Source organism: Crassostrea angulata, chromosome 10 (genome assembly GCF_025612915.1).
Source record: "Crassostrea angulata isolate pt1a10 chromosome 10, ASM2561291v2, whole genome shotgun sequence".
Classification (NCBI taxonomy): Eukaryota; Metazoa; Mollusca; class Bivalvia; order Ostreida; family Ostreidae; genus Magallana; species Magallana angulata.
The window spans coordinates 2,111,490-2,125,713 of NC_069120.1; the positions used below are offsets into that span (position 1 = coordinate 2,111,490).

Below are 14,224 nucleotides of genomic sequence, written 5' to 3' on the forward strand. Positions count from 1 at the left end.
AACTAAAAATCTTGTCAAGAATAGTGCAACATAATTATGCTAGTCCTTTATTCATAACATTATGAACCTTCAGTATTATTTACATTTATAAAGGACCCTCAATCCTTCCAAAGGAGTACTTGTTCTTACTAATCATGGGATCTAAGCTCAACTTGACGGAATCTGAACGCCTGTCCTTGTGGGATGAGACAAGGATCAAATTATTAATTCCAACTACCGTTTTTCTGATTCTATGCGCTGTGGTTGGGGTTTTCGGCAATGGAGTGGTTATTTATATCTATGGACTCCGACTTCCTAAAAAATATGAGGGGCGTTATTTCATACCCTATTTGGCTCTAGCCGATCTTTTTGCTGTGGTTATCTCAGTAGAACTTCATACGGTCAACAATTTCTTTCCTGTAACTTACAAGATGGAAACACTTTGTAAATGGAATTTTGTATTTGGATTTTTTGCTTCCGGTTTTGCTTCAAATATTCTGCTGATAATCGCTGTGCAGCGCTATCTTAAAGTTTGCAAACCACTTGGAGGGCAGATGACTTTGTTCTGGAGACGTTTTTCTTTGTGTCTGACGTTCGTTCTTTTAAGTATTTTGATTGTTCCAACATACTTCACATTTGGAATTGAGAGAGTTTACAACAAAGAACTGAACGTAAACGGAACTGCTTGTCGTAGACTGACCTCGAGCACACCGACTTTGTCTCTAATTCGAAGCGTCACATATACCTTAATCATTCTAATCGGAGTAATTGTATTAATTGTCTTGTATATCCTAATAGCAAAGGTCATATATCAACAACACAATCAAAACAGGGGAGATTCAAAGAAGAAAAAGACAAATATTTCGTTGATGTTCATGATAATTACAATAATATTTCTTGTATTATGTTTACCTAGAATGATCACGTCCGTTTTGGAGGGCAACAACACTGGTTTTTGGGAGACCCTGAATGTAGAAGAGTATGCTGCAATGAGGGTGTTACAAGTAGTGTATATCTTGAACCACGTAGCTAATCCATTTGTGTATGCTTTCTTGGATGTCAAATTTAAGACTGAGTTCAAACAGACGTTTATGTGTAGAAATTAGTGACACCTTCAAAAGTTCGCTTTTCCTCTTATCGTTACCGCTTTACAATTTTGTTTTGATAGAGAGAGAGAGAGAGAGAGAGAGAGAGAGAGAGAGAGAGAGAGAGAGAGAGAGAGAGATAAAGCTTGGCTTTTGGTGGGATAAATGAACTTTCTGTTTTAAAAAAGTTTTCTAATTTTTGTTATAATAATATATACTATTTAAAGATAGAATCATTTTTTCTACATTTATTCTAACGATTTTGTTTTGGTTTAGAGACAACAAATTAATACCTGTGTTGTTTCTAAATTAGGTTAAGTTGATTATCAGTTATGTTATCGATGATAATCATGAGTCGTTTAATCGTTTAATAGAATTCTAAAATAAAAAATCAACTGATCATTCAAGTATTAGTTGAAAAAAAAAAATTGCAAAAGCTCCGTATGTAATTTGGAAACGTTGCTTTTTGCAGTTTACTTTGTTTTGTAATAATTAAAAGCATATTTATAAAACATTTGTTAATTAAATAAATTGCTTCGTAAACAGAATAAGATTTTAAAAAAAGACATATAGCATGTCTTCTCAATCATTATGCCAGAATATTTGCCAATAAGAAATCATGAGTAGGAACTCCGGGAAATGTTCACTTGTGCTCCAACCAATTCATATGATTGCAATCTAGGATTGACTTTTTTGTTTGTTTCAACTTTAAACTGCCTCATGTCATGTGACGTGGAAATAATACAAACAAAAGAGACCAGTCTTGCTTACATCAGACAGGAATGCCGCTATATCTTTGACTAAACGTGCCACATGGTTGATGCCATTAAACTTTAATCGTATATTTCTGTAAAGCTCAGATTTATTTACTTTTGTCTGAAAGTAACGAGTTTCATTAAATGATCGATTCTTTATTGTCGAGTCTAATAAAAACAAAGAAAACAACCAAAACCATTAGTCAAAAATATATATTTTTTTAATTCTTAATTAAGGTATCTCACTCCTCACGTTTTGATTTCATTGCGCAGATGGTCATTATATTTTAAATGAAAATGAATTTATTTTTATAATCATTACAGAAAGATTTTTTTCATGAAGAAATTCTATTTGAATTCAAGAAACAAACAAGTTGGGGGGGGGATATTTTTTCATGGGGAAGTTTTTTTTTAGACGAAATGACAGACACAAGCAATTTTCCGAATTTTCAATATAATCTTTTTCTTATTATACCTTATTCATTATTCACATTTTTCACATTTGATATTTGCAAAAAGGTCAAATTAGATTGGCCTTAACTCGGAGGGATGAACACTGACCTCCAATTATCTTTGTATTTTTTATGTATGTTTTGTCTACTGATTTCAATGATATACTTCTGATGCAATAAACTTAAGTAGGATATGTCGCACGGTTTTGTTGACTTCCAAAATAGCAAGGAATTAATTAACTTTTCTCTTCGTGAGCAAAGCGTACTTTCAATTAAATTTCTCACGCATATAAAGAAATACGTAATTTGAATCATAATCTAACAGTATAATGTTTTAATTGAAATGCTACATTAGAGTGATGTTGTAAGTAATCTACATGTAAATACGATTTATATGAAGCGAAATGCGTGCGCAAATAGTTGAATATGCCAGATGCCTCATACAGAGAAACCTTTGGTTGGTCAAAGCACATAAAAAATTACCGGAATATACAATTGCTTTTGGTCACAAGATGTAATTATGTGAAGACCGAATTGAAAATAAACCAAACAGGATAATCCTTTGAAATTCTTAATTACCAATACGATATATAATACATGTATACCAGTTCTCAACGTAAAAACTACTTCTGTTCTTAACGAAAGGCATAAACAAATTATTATGAAACGAAAGTTATGTCATGAACGACTGTAAGGGGATAGCTATTAAAACTGAAATGAGGTTCCGTGTTGGTATCAATACATTGTCATTCCTACTGAAATCAGGAAATCAGAATTATATTTCATACCAAAACTGATAGACTTGGACGTGGTTTTTGGGTCTCGTTGGTGACAATGGGATCCTATGATCAGCTCAACATGACGGCTTTAGAACGCCTTGACTTATGGGACAAGACGAGGCTCGAAGCTCTGATGCCCATCAATATATTGCTGTTTTTGTGCGCAGCGGTTGGTGTTTTTGGAAACGGAGTAGTCATATATATTTACGGACTTCGATTATATAAGCAGCATGCTGGGCGTTATTTTATTCCTTACCTAGCAGTCGCCGATTTACTTGCTGTAGTTCTTTCAGTAGAACACCATACTGTCAGCAACTTCTATCCTGTTACCAATAAACTAGAGAGATTATGTAAATGGAATTATATGGCCGCATTTTTTGCAACAGTATTCTCAGTGGGCATTCTCCTTATTATCGCTGTTCAGCGGTACCTGAAAGTTTGCAAACCTTTTGGAGGGCAGATGACTTTGTTCTGGAGGCGATTTGCATTGAGTCTTTGTTTTATGTTCTCTTTGGCTCTTGCTGTTACAGCATATTTCACTTTTGGATTAGAGAAAATTTACAACAAAGAACTTAACGTTACCGGGACTACATGCCGTAGACTGACCTCCAGTTCACAAACATTTACTCTCATTCATAGCGCCACGTGTACGCTTTTTGTTGTCACAGAAGGAGCTGCACTTATTGTTTTGTATTGGAAAATAGGAAAGGTTGTTTTTCGACAAAGGAAACAAAATTTAGGAGAATCAAAGGAAAAGAAGACAAACACATCTTTGATGTTCATGATAATAACAATAATATTCCTTGTATCATTCTTACCAAGGATGATAACTTCTATAATAGAGGGAATCAAGGTCGGTCTATGGGAGACACTGAATGAAAAGGCGTACGCGACCGTTAGAATGCTGGAAGTATTGTACATTGTGAACAATTTAGCGAATCCATTTGTTTATGCTTTTATGGATGTCAAATTTGTGAGTGAATTTAAAAAAACGATCCCATGTCGAAAAAAAATTGAAGAAGTTAAGTCTTTAAGTAACTCCTAAATCATGTTATACTTATAAAATTTAACGTAGACACCAAAATGTAAAAGAATTTGAAATTTTTAAAATATTTTCTTTTGGATTGAAGAGCTAATAAAGTTGAAGAAATATTGTAATCAAAGACTACAGAATGTGCAGTTTTGAAACTAAATTGTCATAGAATAGTTTAAACATGCTTTGAAATAAAACTGGATACCTAGACTTCTTTGATCAAAATCAAAATTCTGTTTTGTTTATATTAAAGGATTAAACGATATATTATGTTGGTCATGCAACGGTCTAAAGGAATTTCAGCTTAGGCGTTCTTCATCTTAATGAATTCTATTCCAAAACATTTAATAGTCCTTTGTAATGATGGGGAAGTATAAAAACAATTGATGGAAAAGTATAAGAAAATATAACACGCGAGAATTCGATATTCGATTAAACTTGTATTCTCCCATAAGAGTTTTTTATTGACTAATAGTCCAGAATTAAACCATATTTGAAATTCAAGTTTATTTCTTCTGCTTAAAGAATGCGCACATGTATGTATCTTTGTGAATTCTAAATGTTTTATAAGTTTTGTCTCTTTTCATTCCTTCTTCTGCAATATTTGAGGTGTAAAACATAAAATACAATTAGAGAATAAAAATATCATTGCTTTTTATTTATTTTTAAAGATTTATTAATATTTTTAAAGACTGTCAAAAAAAGGATTGGGAAAAAAATTCCTGGGGTTATTTTTGTTATGTTATGTTCTTGATCAATATTAAATCAGTATTCTTGATATTGTCAAATAAATTTACAATTGAATAAATGTACTCGTGGACAATGATTTTTCTTATTGATTATTTTTCTTAGGATCTGTGCTACTTAGTATGTCAATTAATACTTAATGGTGCTATCAAATTTTGTGTGTTCGAAAGATAATTCAAATATAATTTCTTGAACCCATAGAGTAAAAAAATGTCTGTAAGTGCATAATATTTGGTCTTTATTGAATTTATTGTTACAGTAATGTCGTCAGCAAGTTAAAAATAAATAAAACAAAATATATAAGGTGATCACAGAAAAGCACCATTCGAAATTGTTTTCCGGGAAATCGGAGATTTAAAAAATGCAAGTAAAAGTGCTATAGTAAACTAAAAGCTATTTTTAGGAAGCTTACCTTTCGTATCCCGTAAGTTTTAGTACAAAAACTAATGTAACAGTCAATATCCGCATTGTTAAAAACCGTATGTAGCCACTCATTAAAATAGTGTCATTGTCCGAATCGTCATAAAGGAAATATCCACATAAATTCAACCTTTATCAATTAAGTTGCGACTGTAAAATACAGATCTATTTAAAAATGTTTAACTTCCGGTACAAATGAACTGAATGATTCAAAATTCAGTTCATGTAATCAAACTTCCTAATTACTGCCGGTAATTGATTTAAGATAAATGTCATTAAGGTAAGCTTCTATCAAAAGCTAGTCAATGCACGAAACAATTTCAAATTTGTTTTTAAGATAATGTAGTTTTAGATCAAAACATAATCCTATACAAAAATGATATCAATTAGATGTCATATTTTGTTTCTTTTTTCAACTTAATCGATTTCAGACTGGCTGTAGTTCTTTTGTGAAGTTTTTAAATTAAGAATTAAATTCATTAGAAAGTTTGCATTTGAAAATTTGATTTCCATTCGTACTAATTAGTTCAATTCTTACTATATATTTGTAAAGTATTAATATGTACTACTTTTTACGATGGCAACGATTGTGCCAACATATGATACACAAACAAGAGGCCCAGGGGCCACATCGCTCACCTGAGCAACAATTGCCTTAATTCTGATCAAATTAGCATTACAGTATCAAAATATCTTGACAACTGAGTACAGTAGATCTTGCTAAAAAAAAATTGAAAATCTGCCAATTTTTATCAACCTCTTATTTTTTAGTAAATACCAAGCCCCTTTTGTTGTTGTACCTGTAAGAAGATTTTTCTCTATTCCTATATACCCCCCCCCCCCCATTTCATGGCCCCATTTTTCTCTAGGGAATCATGGTTTCACCAGACTTAAATCTGCATAACCTTTGCTTTCACACTAAGTACTGAGTTTTGAACCGAACACTTTCCCAGAATAGTTTTAAAGATTTTCTCTTTATATTCCTATGTAAATATTCAAACCGCCATCACGGTCCCGCCCTACCACTAGGGACTGTGATTTTGCAAACTTGAATTTACACTACCCGAGGATGCCTCTACACAAGTTTAAACCCTTTCTGGCCAAAAATTCTTTAAAAAGAAGATTTTCTCTATATATTCCTAAGTAAAAATTCATCCCCCATTGTGGCCTCACCCTACCACTGGACTATTATTTAAACAAACTTGAATCTATATGATCTGGGGATGCTTCCACTCAAATTTGGGCTTTCCTGGCCTAATAGTTTTGAGAAGAAGACTTTTATAGTTTTTCTCTATCTATAAAAATTCATCCCCCATTGTGACCCCGCCCTACCCCCAGGGACCATGATTTGAACAAACTTGAATCTACACTTCCTAAGGATGGTTGCATGCCAATTTGAGATTTCTTGGCCAAATATTTTTGAGAAGAATATTTTTAAAAGATATTCCTATATAAAACTTGATCCCCCAATAGTGGCCCCACCCTACCCCCCGGGGACCATGATTTGAACAAACTTGAATCTATACTATCTGAGGATGCTTCCATTTTAATTTGAGCTTTCCTGGCCTAATAGTTTTTGAGAAGAAGATTTTTAAAGATTTTCTCAATATATTCCTATGTTAAACTTGATCCCCCAATTGTGGCCCCACCCTACCCATGGGAACTATGATTTGAACAAACTTGAATCTACACTACCTGAGGATGCTTCAATTTTAATTTGAGCTTTCCTGGCGTAATAGTTTTTGATAAGAAGATTTTTAAAGATTTTCTCTATATATTCCTATGTAAAACTTGATCTCCCAATTGTGGCCCCACCCTACCCCCGGGGATCATGATTTGAACAAACTTGAATCTACACTACCTGAGGATGCTTCCATTTCAATTTGAGCTTTTCTGGCCTAATAGTTTTTGAGAAGATTTTTAAAGATTTTCTCTATATATTCTTATGTAAAACATGATCTCCCTATTGTGGCCCCACCCAACCCCCGGGGACCATGATTTGAACAAACTTAAATCTACACTATCTGAGGATGCTTCCACTCAAATTTGAGCTTTCCTGGCCTAATAGTTTTTGAGAAGAAGACTTTGGCTCAGGTGAGCTAAAAAAGGTTAAGTTTACAATACAATAAGTTGTTAAAGTTGGTTTCTGGAAGAAGAGACTTTGAAAATTTTCTTAATAAATATTGACAATTTTTTTTACTTTTTTAATCTTTAGTTTTTAAGATCTGTGTACAAACATAGAATTGTGAGCAAATCTCTGTATCTTGCTTATAATTCGAAGCTTAACACTCAAATATGGTTAGTAAATAGAAATTGTAAACAATTAGAACACAAGAAACATGCACTATAACAAATAAAGAACACAATTTATTTTTTCGAAATGAATCATATATATACATGTACATGTATATACCTATATCTTTCCGACAGCAATATCAAACTCTATTTAAACTGAATAAACTCGAGAAAATGCCGAGCATCTCAACAAAACCTATTGCATTAATCTACCATTACGCAAAATATAATGCCGAATTACCGATATAATGAATTGTATTTCAGTACTTTTTTGATACATCAGATTTTGCTTAATTTGCGCAGGTAAACAGTTAACTGTTTGATTTACCGAAGTCTCTGTTTGATTTGATACGTAAAAATCACGAAATACAGACGATAGTTCTCAGGTTACAAAGCATAAATAATGAAAACGAAACGAAAATCAGAACAAGCTAACACCATCGTCATGTGTGAAAACTGTCAACGCATTGAAATATTTAGCCTCAATTTACTTCACAAAATCGGCACCGATATATTTTGCATGTTTCAAAAATTTCCCTTCATTCGCAAACTGTTGCACAACAAGCAAATTCATCATAGTCAGATCGACCCTTTTTCGTATAATGTCATGGCTGCTTTAAACAAAGAACCTCGTTTTAGGTGTATGGAATACGAGTCTTGGTAAAATGGGTACGCAAACCCGGGCCGTGGCAAAAAAAAGCCGGGGCAGATCGGCAATCGTCAATTCCAAATACGCATTATTTTGCAGCAATATTTACAGCAAATACAAATATACTGGTCCATCAAATATCCTGAAATTTATAGAGATTGGCAGATTAATAACTGCCAATCTTTTGTTTTGCCCAGCCAAGTCTTGTCTACCCAATTTACCGGATGCCGAATCCGAAGCTATTAAACTGATTGAAACACGCCTTTCCTTTATTATTATTTTCGTAATAACTCAGATTTGAAACAGAATTAGACCTTAATTTTTGCAATTTATATTTTCCTTCCCATAAAGATGATTTATGCTTAACTACGTTGAATTGGAATCAGTAGTTCTTGAGAAGAAGATTTTTTTAAAATGCACCCCCCTTTTTCTACAGTTTCAAGGTTTTCTCCGCTTTGAATACAGATCGGACTTTTATTTCTGCAATTTATATTCGCCCTCCCATAAGGATGCTTTGTGCCAAACTTGGTTGAAATTGGATAAGCGGTTTTAGAGAAGAAGTTCAAAATGTAAAAAGTTTACAGACGGACAGACAGACGGACAGACGGACGGACGGACGGACGGACGACGGACAAAAAGTGATCAGAATAGCTCACTTGAGCTTTCAGCTCAGGTGAGCTAAAAACGTAAACAACGCGACTTCTTTGCCATTGTTACCTCTGCTGTTACCTGTCAAAAAAAACATTTAGTAAATTGGTGATTTTTGAGAAGACATTGAAATCACAACCTTTAAAAAAAAAGACAAATCGAACACTTAGTATAGTTTAAAACAATTCAATTGAACTGTTCAATAAGTTTAACATGTATGACATATGGGCTCTTTTTGTGTGTCTGTCTGTGCGTGTTAAGTGTGTGTGTGATAGTGTATGTCTGTGTGCTACCATACTCAATTTTGTTTATAATTTTAGAGAATGGTATTTAATCTTAAACATCAAAGTAAGATAAATAATGACTGTACTTGTTTACATCCTTATAAAAGGTTGTCATGTAAATGAAAATCAGCAGTCAACATGGAAAGATTGAGCTGAGCTTTTTTTGATAACCTTGTCTGTGCCGTCTTTGTGGGTAAAAATAATCTGATATTATTCAGTTTTGAATAATACAAGTTCAATGTCATATTAAAGGTTGGTATCCAATCTTTCAGTTAAAGAGACAGTACAGCTGAAAACACATGTGTGAATAACTTCAGATTTACCTGTTGTATAGTTAAGAAAAAAGAAATAACGTTTATTGTAATAGTTGAAATACACGAAAATCCCTTTCACATACTTAATTAACGTAATTATGAGCTTCCGGATATTCAAGGGTCGTACAAACCTGAAATATCGTTTATTTGTACCACGTGGACTTTGAATGACAGTAATTGACACGTGCTGAAAACCACAGGATCTTCGTCCGACTACGGTCAACATGGAAAACGAGGTTAAAGCGATTCTCTAAATGAAACATATCCTTACTTACTCGATAATTTACAAATGGTTTATTAATTTAGGTTCATTTTAAAGTGAATAGACATAAATATGTCAAATAACCCCTCAAGGGGCCTCATTTATAAAAATAGATTTAGGTTGTAGCAACTCCTATGATAAACACGAAAAATACATGCTTACAAAATAATAATCGTGGTTATTTTAAAAACTTGGAACAGTTTTTACCTATGAGAAGTAGAATAGACATATTTTTATCAACAAACCTGTCCAGTAGATTCTTTGCGAGCCCTGCATGTGTTTTGTTTACAGTAAATACGCATGCGTAACAGTATAGAAGGCCGAACCTCGAACATGTTGCGATGTATTTATGTGATAGGTTATACGTAATCATTCATTTTAATGAAATAATTAGATTTATTGCATGGAGAACTTTGTAATTTTCTGGAAGTTTATACATTTATGAGTAGTACAAAAATACCGAACCCGATCGGAAAATTTTTTCAAGTCGGTTTTTTAATAAGATGCGCTGTACTTTTTCTTTAATTTTAAAAACTAAATAGTTCAAGTGTAATACAAATTCCCAAGAAACAGAATTAAGGGCTTATCCAAAGTCAGTTTACATTAGTAATCCTGATATATTCTTTTCAGTGTATTTCATTGAATTATATATAGTTTGATCTCTGCTAGTTAATGTATCCGTAAACAACTTATTTTATGTTTTGTATATAACTTTTAATTTGCAAATTGGTCTAGTAATAGATATTGCTTTGGTTTACCACTTTTTTTAATACATATCAATAAACATATAATTTGATGGATTCTGCTCATGATATAAATGAACCGTAGTAATGCCAGGAGAATGAAAAAAGTTACAAGTTAAACCATTAATATCTTGGTTTTTATCATGTTTCATTTTTTGTTAGTCCCATTAAGACTATCCGACGCATTTATCTAACTTTTGGCAAGTTACGTGCATTCATTTTGTCATTAATATCACTTTAATAAGCATATTGTTCTCTTTTAGTACACATTTTGATTAAAAATGTTTTAATGTCTGTAAATGTTGATATTCTGTCATTTTAAACGAGACCTAGTTTTGGTATTTGCTTTTAGATTCTAGTGTAAGATAGTATTTACTAATTTTTCTCCTCCATTAATTAACTTTACTTTTGATCACACACGTTGACATTGAGGTTTTTTTCTTTATCTTTATCTTTTCAGTGTAATATTCATCTATAATCTGTTCAATTAATTCTTGTTGTTTGCGTATTTTACATTTTGCAATAAAACACATTATCACGCATGCACTTGTGATTGTAAATTGTAATTGCAAATTTGATAATCTCATTGTCTATATTAGGAATATTTACTCTTTTATATATGGGGCATGCATACTCAAGCTTCACTTTATTAATTTCTTCCTTGATTTAATTACATATTTCTTATCTGTTAATAAAATATAATTAAACTTCTAGAAACCTTTGCCTTATTCACATGCATTCACTGGTTTAACAACATAATGACTGGTAAATGATCCAAACTATATCTGATTTTAGATTTGACCGATAGTATCAAAGGAAGCAAGGATTCTAATATTTGAAAAAAATCAAGCCTAATTATTTGCTTAATAGGGTTTCTTCTTCTTCAAGTAAACATTCTAGTATCTGATAATTTTCTCCAAAATCATCATTTAGTTTTAGTGTATTTATTTAAATGTACATTCCCTGTCTAGATTTAGGGCTATTATGGTGTAAGGAATTCAAAGAGCTTAATATTTTGTTAAAAAGCAAATAAACTCACTGTCTTATATAATACCATGGGAAGAGTCTTGGGGATATTTAGTAATTAAGAACAGAATTACAGTACATGCAAATTGGTATCATATATAGTTATAAGTAGAAAGTGCAAATAATCTACAATAGCATCTAAAAATCAAATAGTGTTCAATATCATCTCTGTGTTATTCACGAATGCTTACCTCACAATTAATGTTGAAAGAATGTGGAAACCCCTCTTGAATTAGATTAATAAGAACCAAGAAAGCTTTGTACTATTTTTGGTTTTACTTTTTGTGAATAAAGTTCGTGTTTTTTTAAAATATCTATATATAGTAGCTTTAAATGTTTTTAAAAATATCTTCTTTGATTTGGGTCCTCAGGTCCTTGACAATTGACATTAAGTACTTTCAATCAAATGGAACTATCTATAATCAGATAATTAAGATAAATGAAATAGCAATGATCAGACAGGCTTTGTTATGGGTAATTTTATTGGGGAAAATATCAGACTTATATATGATATCATAAACTACACTGAAAATAACCATAATCAAATAACAAAAATGTACAAACATGATTAGGAAATACGGGAAAAAGTGCATAAACGTATTTACATGTACAAAAAAAGGGAAAAAAAGAATTACTAGTAACGCACGATGGCGTGTGATACTATCATATGGGAAGGAAAAAACTCAAAGTATATATATGTACACGTGTAATTCACACTGTAAAGTTATCTCTAACTTTTGAAGCAGTAAAACATGCTAACATCATTAACGTTAAATGTATCCGTAAACAACTTTAAGCTATTACAAATACAGCCAAAAGAAATATTGTATATAACATTTTAATTACATATTGGTCTAGAAATAGATATTGCTTGGTTTACCACTTTTTATAAATGCATATCAATAAACATAATTTGTTGGATTCTGAAAAAAACCCACATGCTAACATCATTTGTGTCCCCTCTGTTCAATGCAACATATCAATAACATATAATTTAAGTTTAGATTTCTATCCTAATTAATGTTGGTCTACATATAATAACTTAAGATTGATTTTGTCCAAAATCTACCAACTTTAATTCATTCAGTGTCTTTGTCTGTGATAACACTGCGAATAAGATTTTTAATGTGTAATCTGATAATTTCATCGATAAAACATATAACATACTGTTATTATGCAAGCGGGGATTGCATTATTATAACAAATAGAAATAACAAAAGAATGTCAACAATGAGATATAAAAAAAATATGAAAAAATCCAAAACAGAGGATATCTTTGATATTGACATTTTTGAACAATTAAATCACTATTAAGCTGATTAATATACTGTGCAGTTTTAATTGAGGAACAGGGACTCGTTATTCGAGTAATATTGTCGAGGCGTGATCAAATGTATCATCATCTTATTACACTCAAATGTCTTTCATCCATACATAACGTTGAATGTTATTGATGATTACCATATGTTTCTGAAGAGGTTGAAGGAGGGGGCGACTTCTTCTTGGTCGATTTTTTGAAGAAACAGACAAACACCTTTTTGTATTCGCTAACAAACTTGACATCCATAAAAGCATAAACAAAGGGATTTGCCAAATGATTTACAACGTACAATATTTCTAACATTCTCACAACGGCATATTCTTCTGTTGAAAGAGTTTCCCACACATTTATAATAATACCCTCCAAAAGAAATGTGATCATTCTTGGCAAAAATGAAACCAGAAATACTATTGTGATAACCATAAACATCAATGATATGTTTGTCTTCTTCCTCGGTTCTCTCATATTTAGTTTATTTTGACGATAAATAACACTCGCTATTTTTAGATACAAGATAATTAATGCAATTCCTATTATAACAACAAGAAGTGTACAGATGGCGCTGTGAATCAGAGAAGGAGTCTGCGTAGTTGAGGTCAGTCTACGACAAGCAGTTCCGGTAATATTCATTTCTTTGTTGTAAACTCTCTCTAATCCAAATGTAAAATAAGTTGGAACAACAAGAGGAATTGTGAGAGCAAGACAAAGACACAATGCAAATCGTCTCCAAAATAAAGTCATCTGCCCTTTAAATGGTTTACAAACTTTCAGGTAGCGCTGGACGGCGATAGTAAGAAGGACATATGCTGAAAAAACAGAGGCATAAAATCCAGCAACAAAGTTCCATTTACAAAGGGTTTCCAGCTTATTCGTAACAGGGTAGAAATTGTTGACCACGTGAAGTTCTACGGAAATGAACACTGCGAATAGGTCTGCGACGGCCAAGTAAGGAATGAAATAACGCCCAGCGTATTTCCTATGAAGACGGAATCCGTAAATATAAATAACTACTCCATTGCCAAAAACTCCTATCGGAAAGCATAAAAACAGAAAAATTGTGGTTGGCAAAAATGCTTCAAATCTCATATTATTCCAAAGGGTGAGGCGCTCCCATTCTGACAAATTCTGAGTTGATTCCATATTAAGTTATCCTGGTATCATTTATATTATTTGTAATGTTTTCAGTATATTTTTATTTTTTCGGCAACTTCTAGTGAAATAAGATTCTTCTTAAATTACCACGAGGAAGGAAACTAAAGTTTTCCGTTTGGTCTTAACTACGTATAAAACTGCTTTATAGATTTTTAAATTTGATAGAGAAATAATCTATTTATGTATTGTAGTTCTTATTTTTGTAATTCACAATTTCTAAAGAAAAATAAAAACAAAAGTTATGTAAATAATATGATCATAAATAATCTCAAAGTCATTG

At 32.1% G+C, this 14,224-nt stretch overlaps 3 protein-coding genes across 3 annotated transcripts; 2 read left to right on the forward strand and 1 right to left on the reverse strand.

Annotated features, from left to right (window-relative positions):
- LOC128164484 (type-1 angiotensin II receptor-like) lies at nucleotides 1–1,147 on the forward strand. Its single transcript, XM_052828328.1, has one exon. The coding sequence runs from the start codon at nucleotides 135–137 to the stop codon at nucleotides 1,083–1,085; it is 951 nt and encodes a 316-aa protein (XP_052684288.1). The 5' UTR covers nucleotides 1–134; the 3' UTR covers nucleotides 1,086–1,147.
- A 1,926-nt stretch (nucleotides 1,148–3,073) lies between these two features.
- On the forward strand, nucleotides 3,074–4,106 carry LOC128168146 (neuromedin-U receptor 2-like). Its single transcript, XM_052834258.1, has one exon. It carries the CDS (start codon nucleotides 3,106–3,108, stop codon nucleotides 4,093–4,095), a length of 990 nt encoding a protein of 329 aa, XP_052690218.1. The 5' UTR covers nucleotides 3,074–3,105; the 3' UTR covers nucleotides 4,096–4,106.
- Nucleotides 4,107–11,946: 7,840 nt separating this feature from the next.
- LOC128167442 (neuromedin-U receptor 2-like) lies at nucleotides 11,947–14,016 on the reverse strand. Its single transcript, XM_052833165.1, has one exon. It carries the CDS (start codon nucleotides 13,930–13,932, stop codon nucleotides 12,919–12,921), a length of 1,014 nt encoding a protein of 337 aa, XP_052689125.1. The 5' UTR covers nucleotides 13,933–14,016; the 3' UTR covers nucleotides 11,947–12,918.
- Between the last annotated feature and the right edge of the window lie 208 nt (nucleotides 14,017–14,224).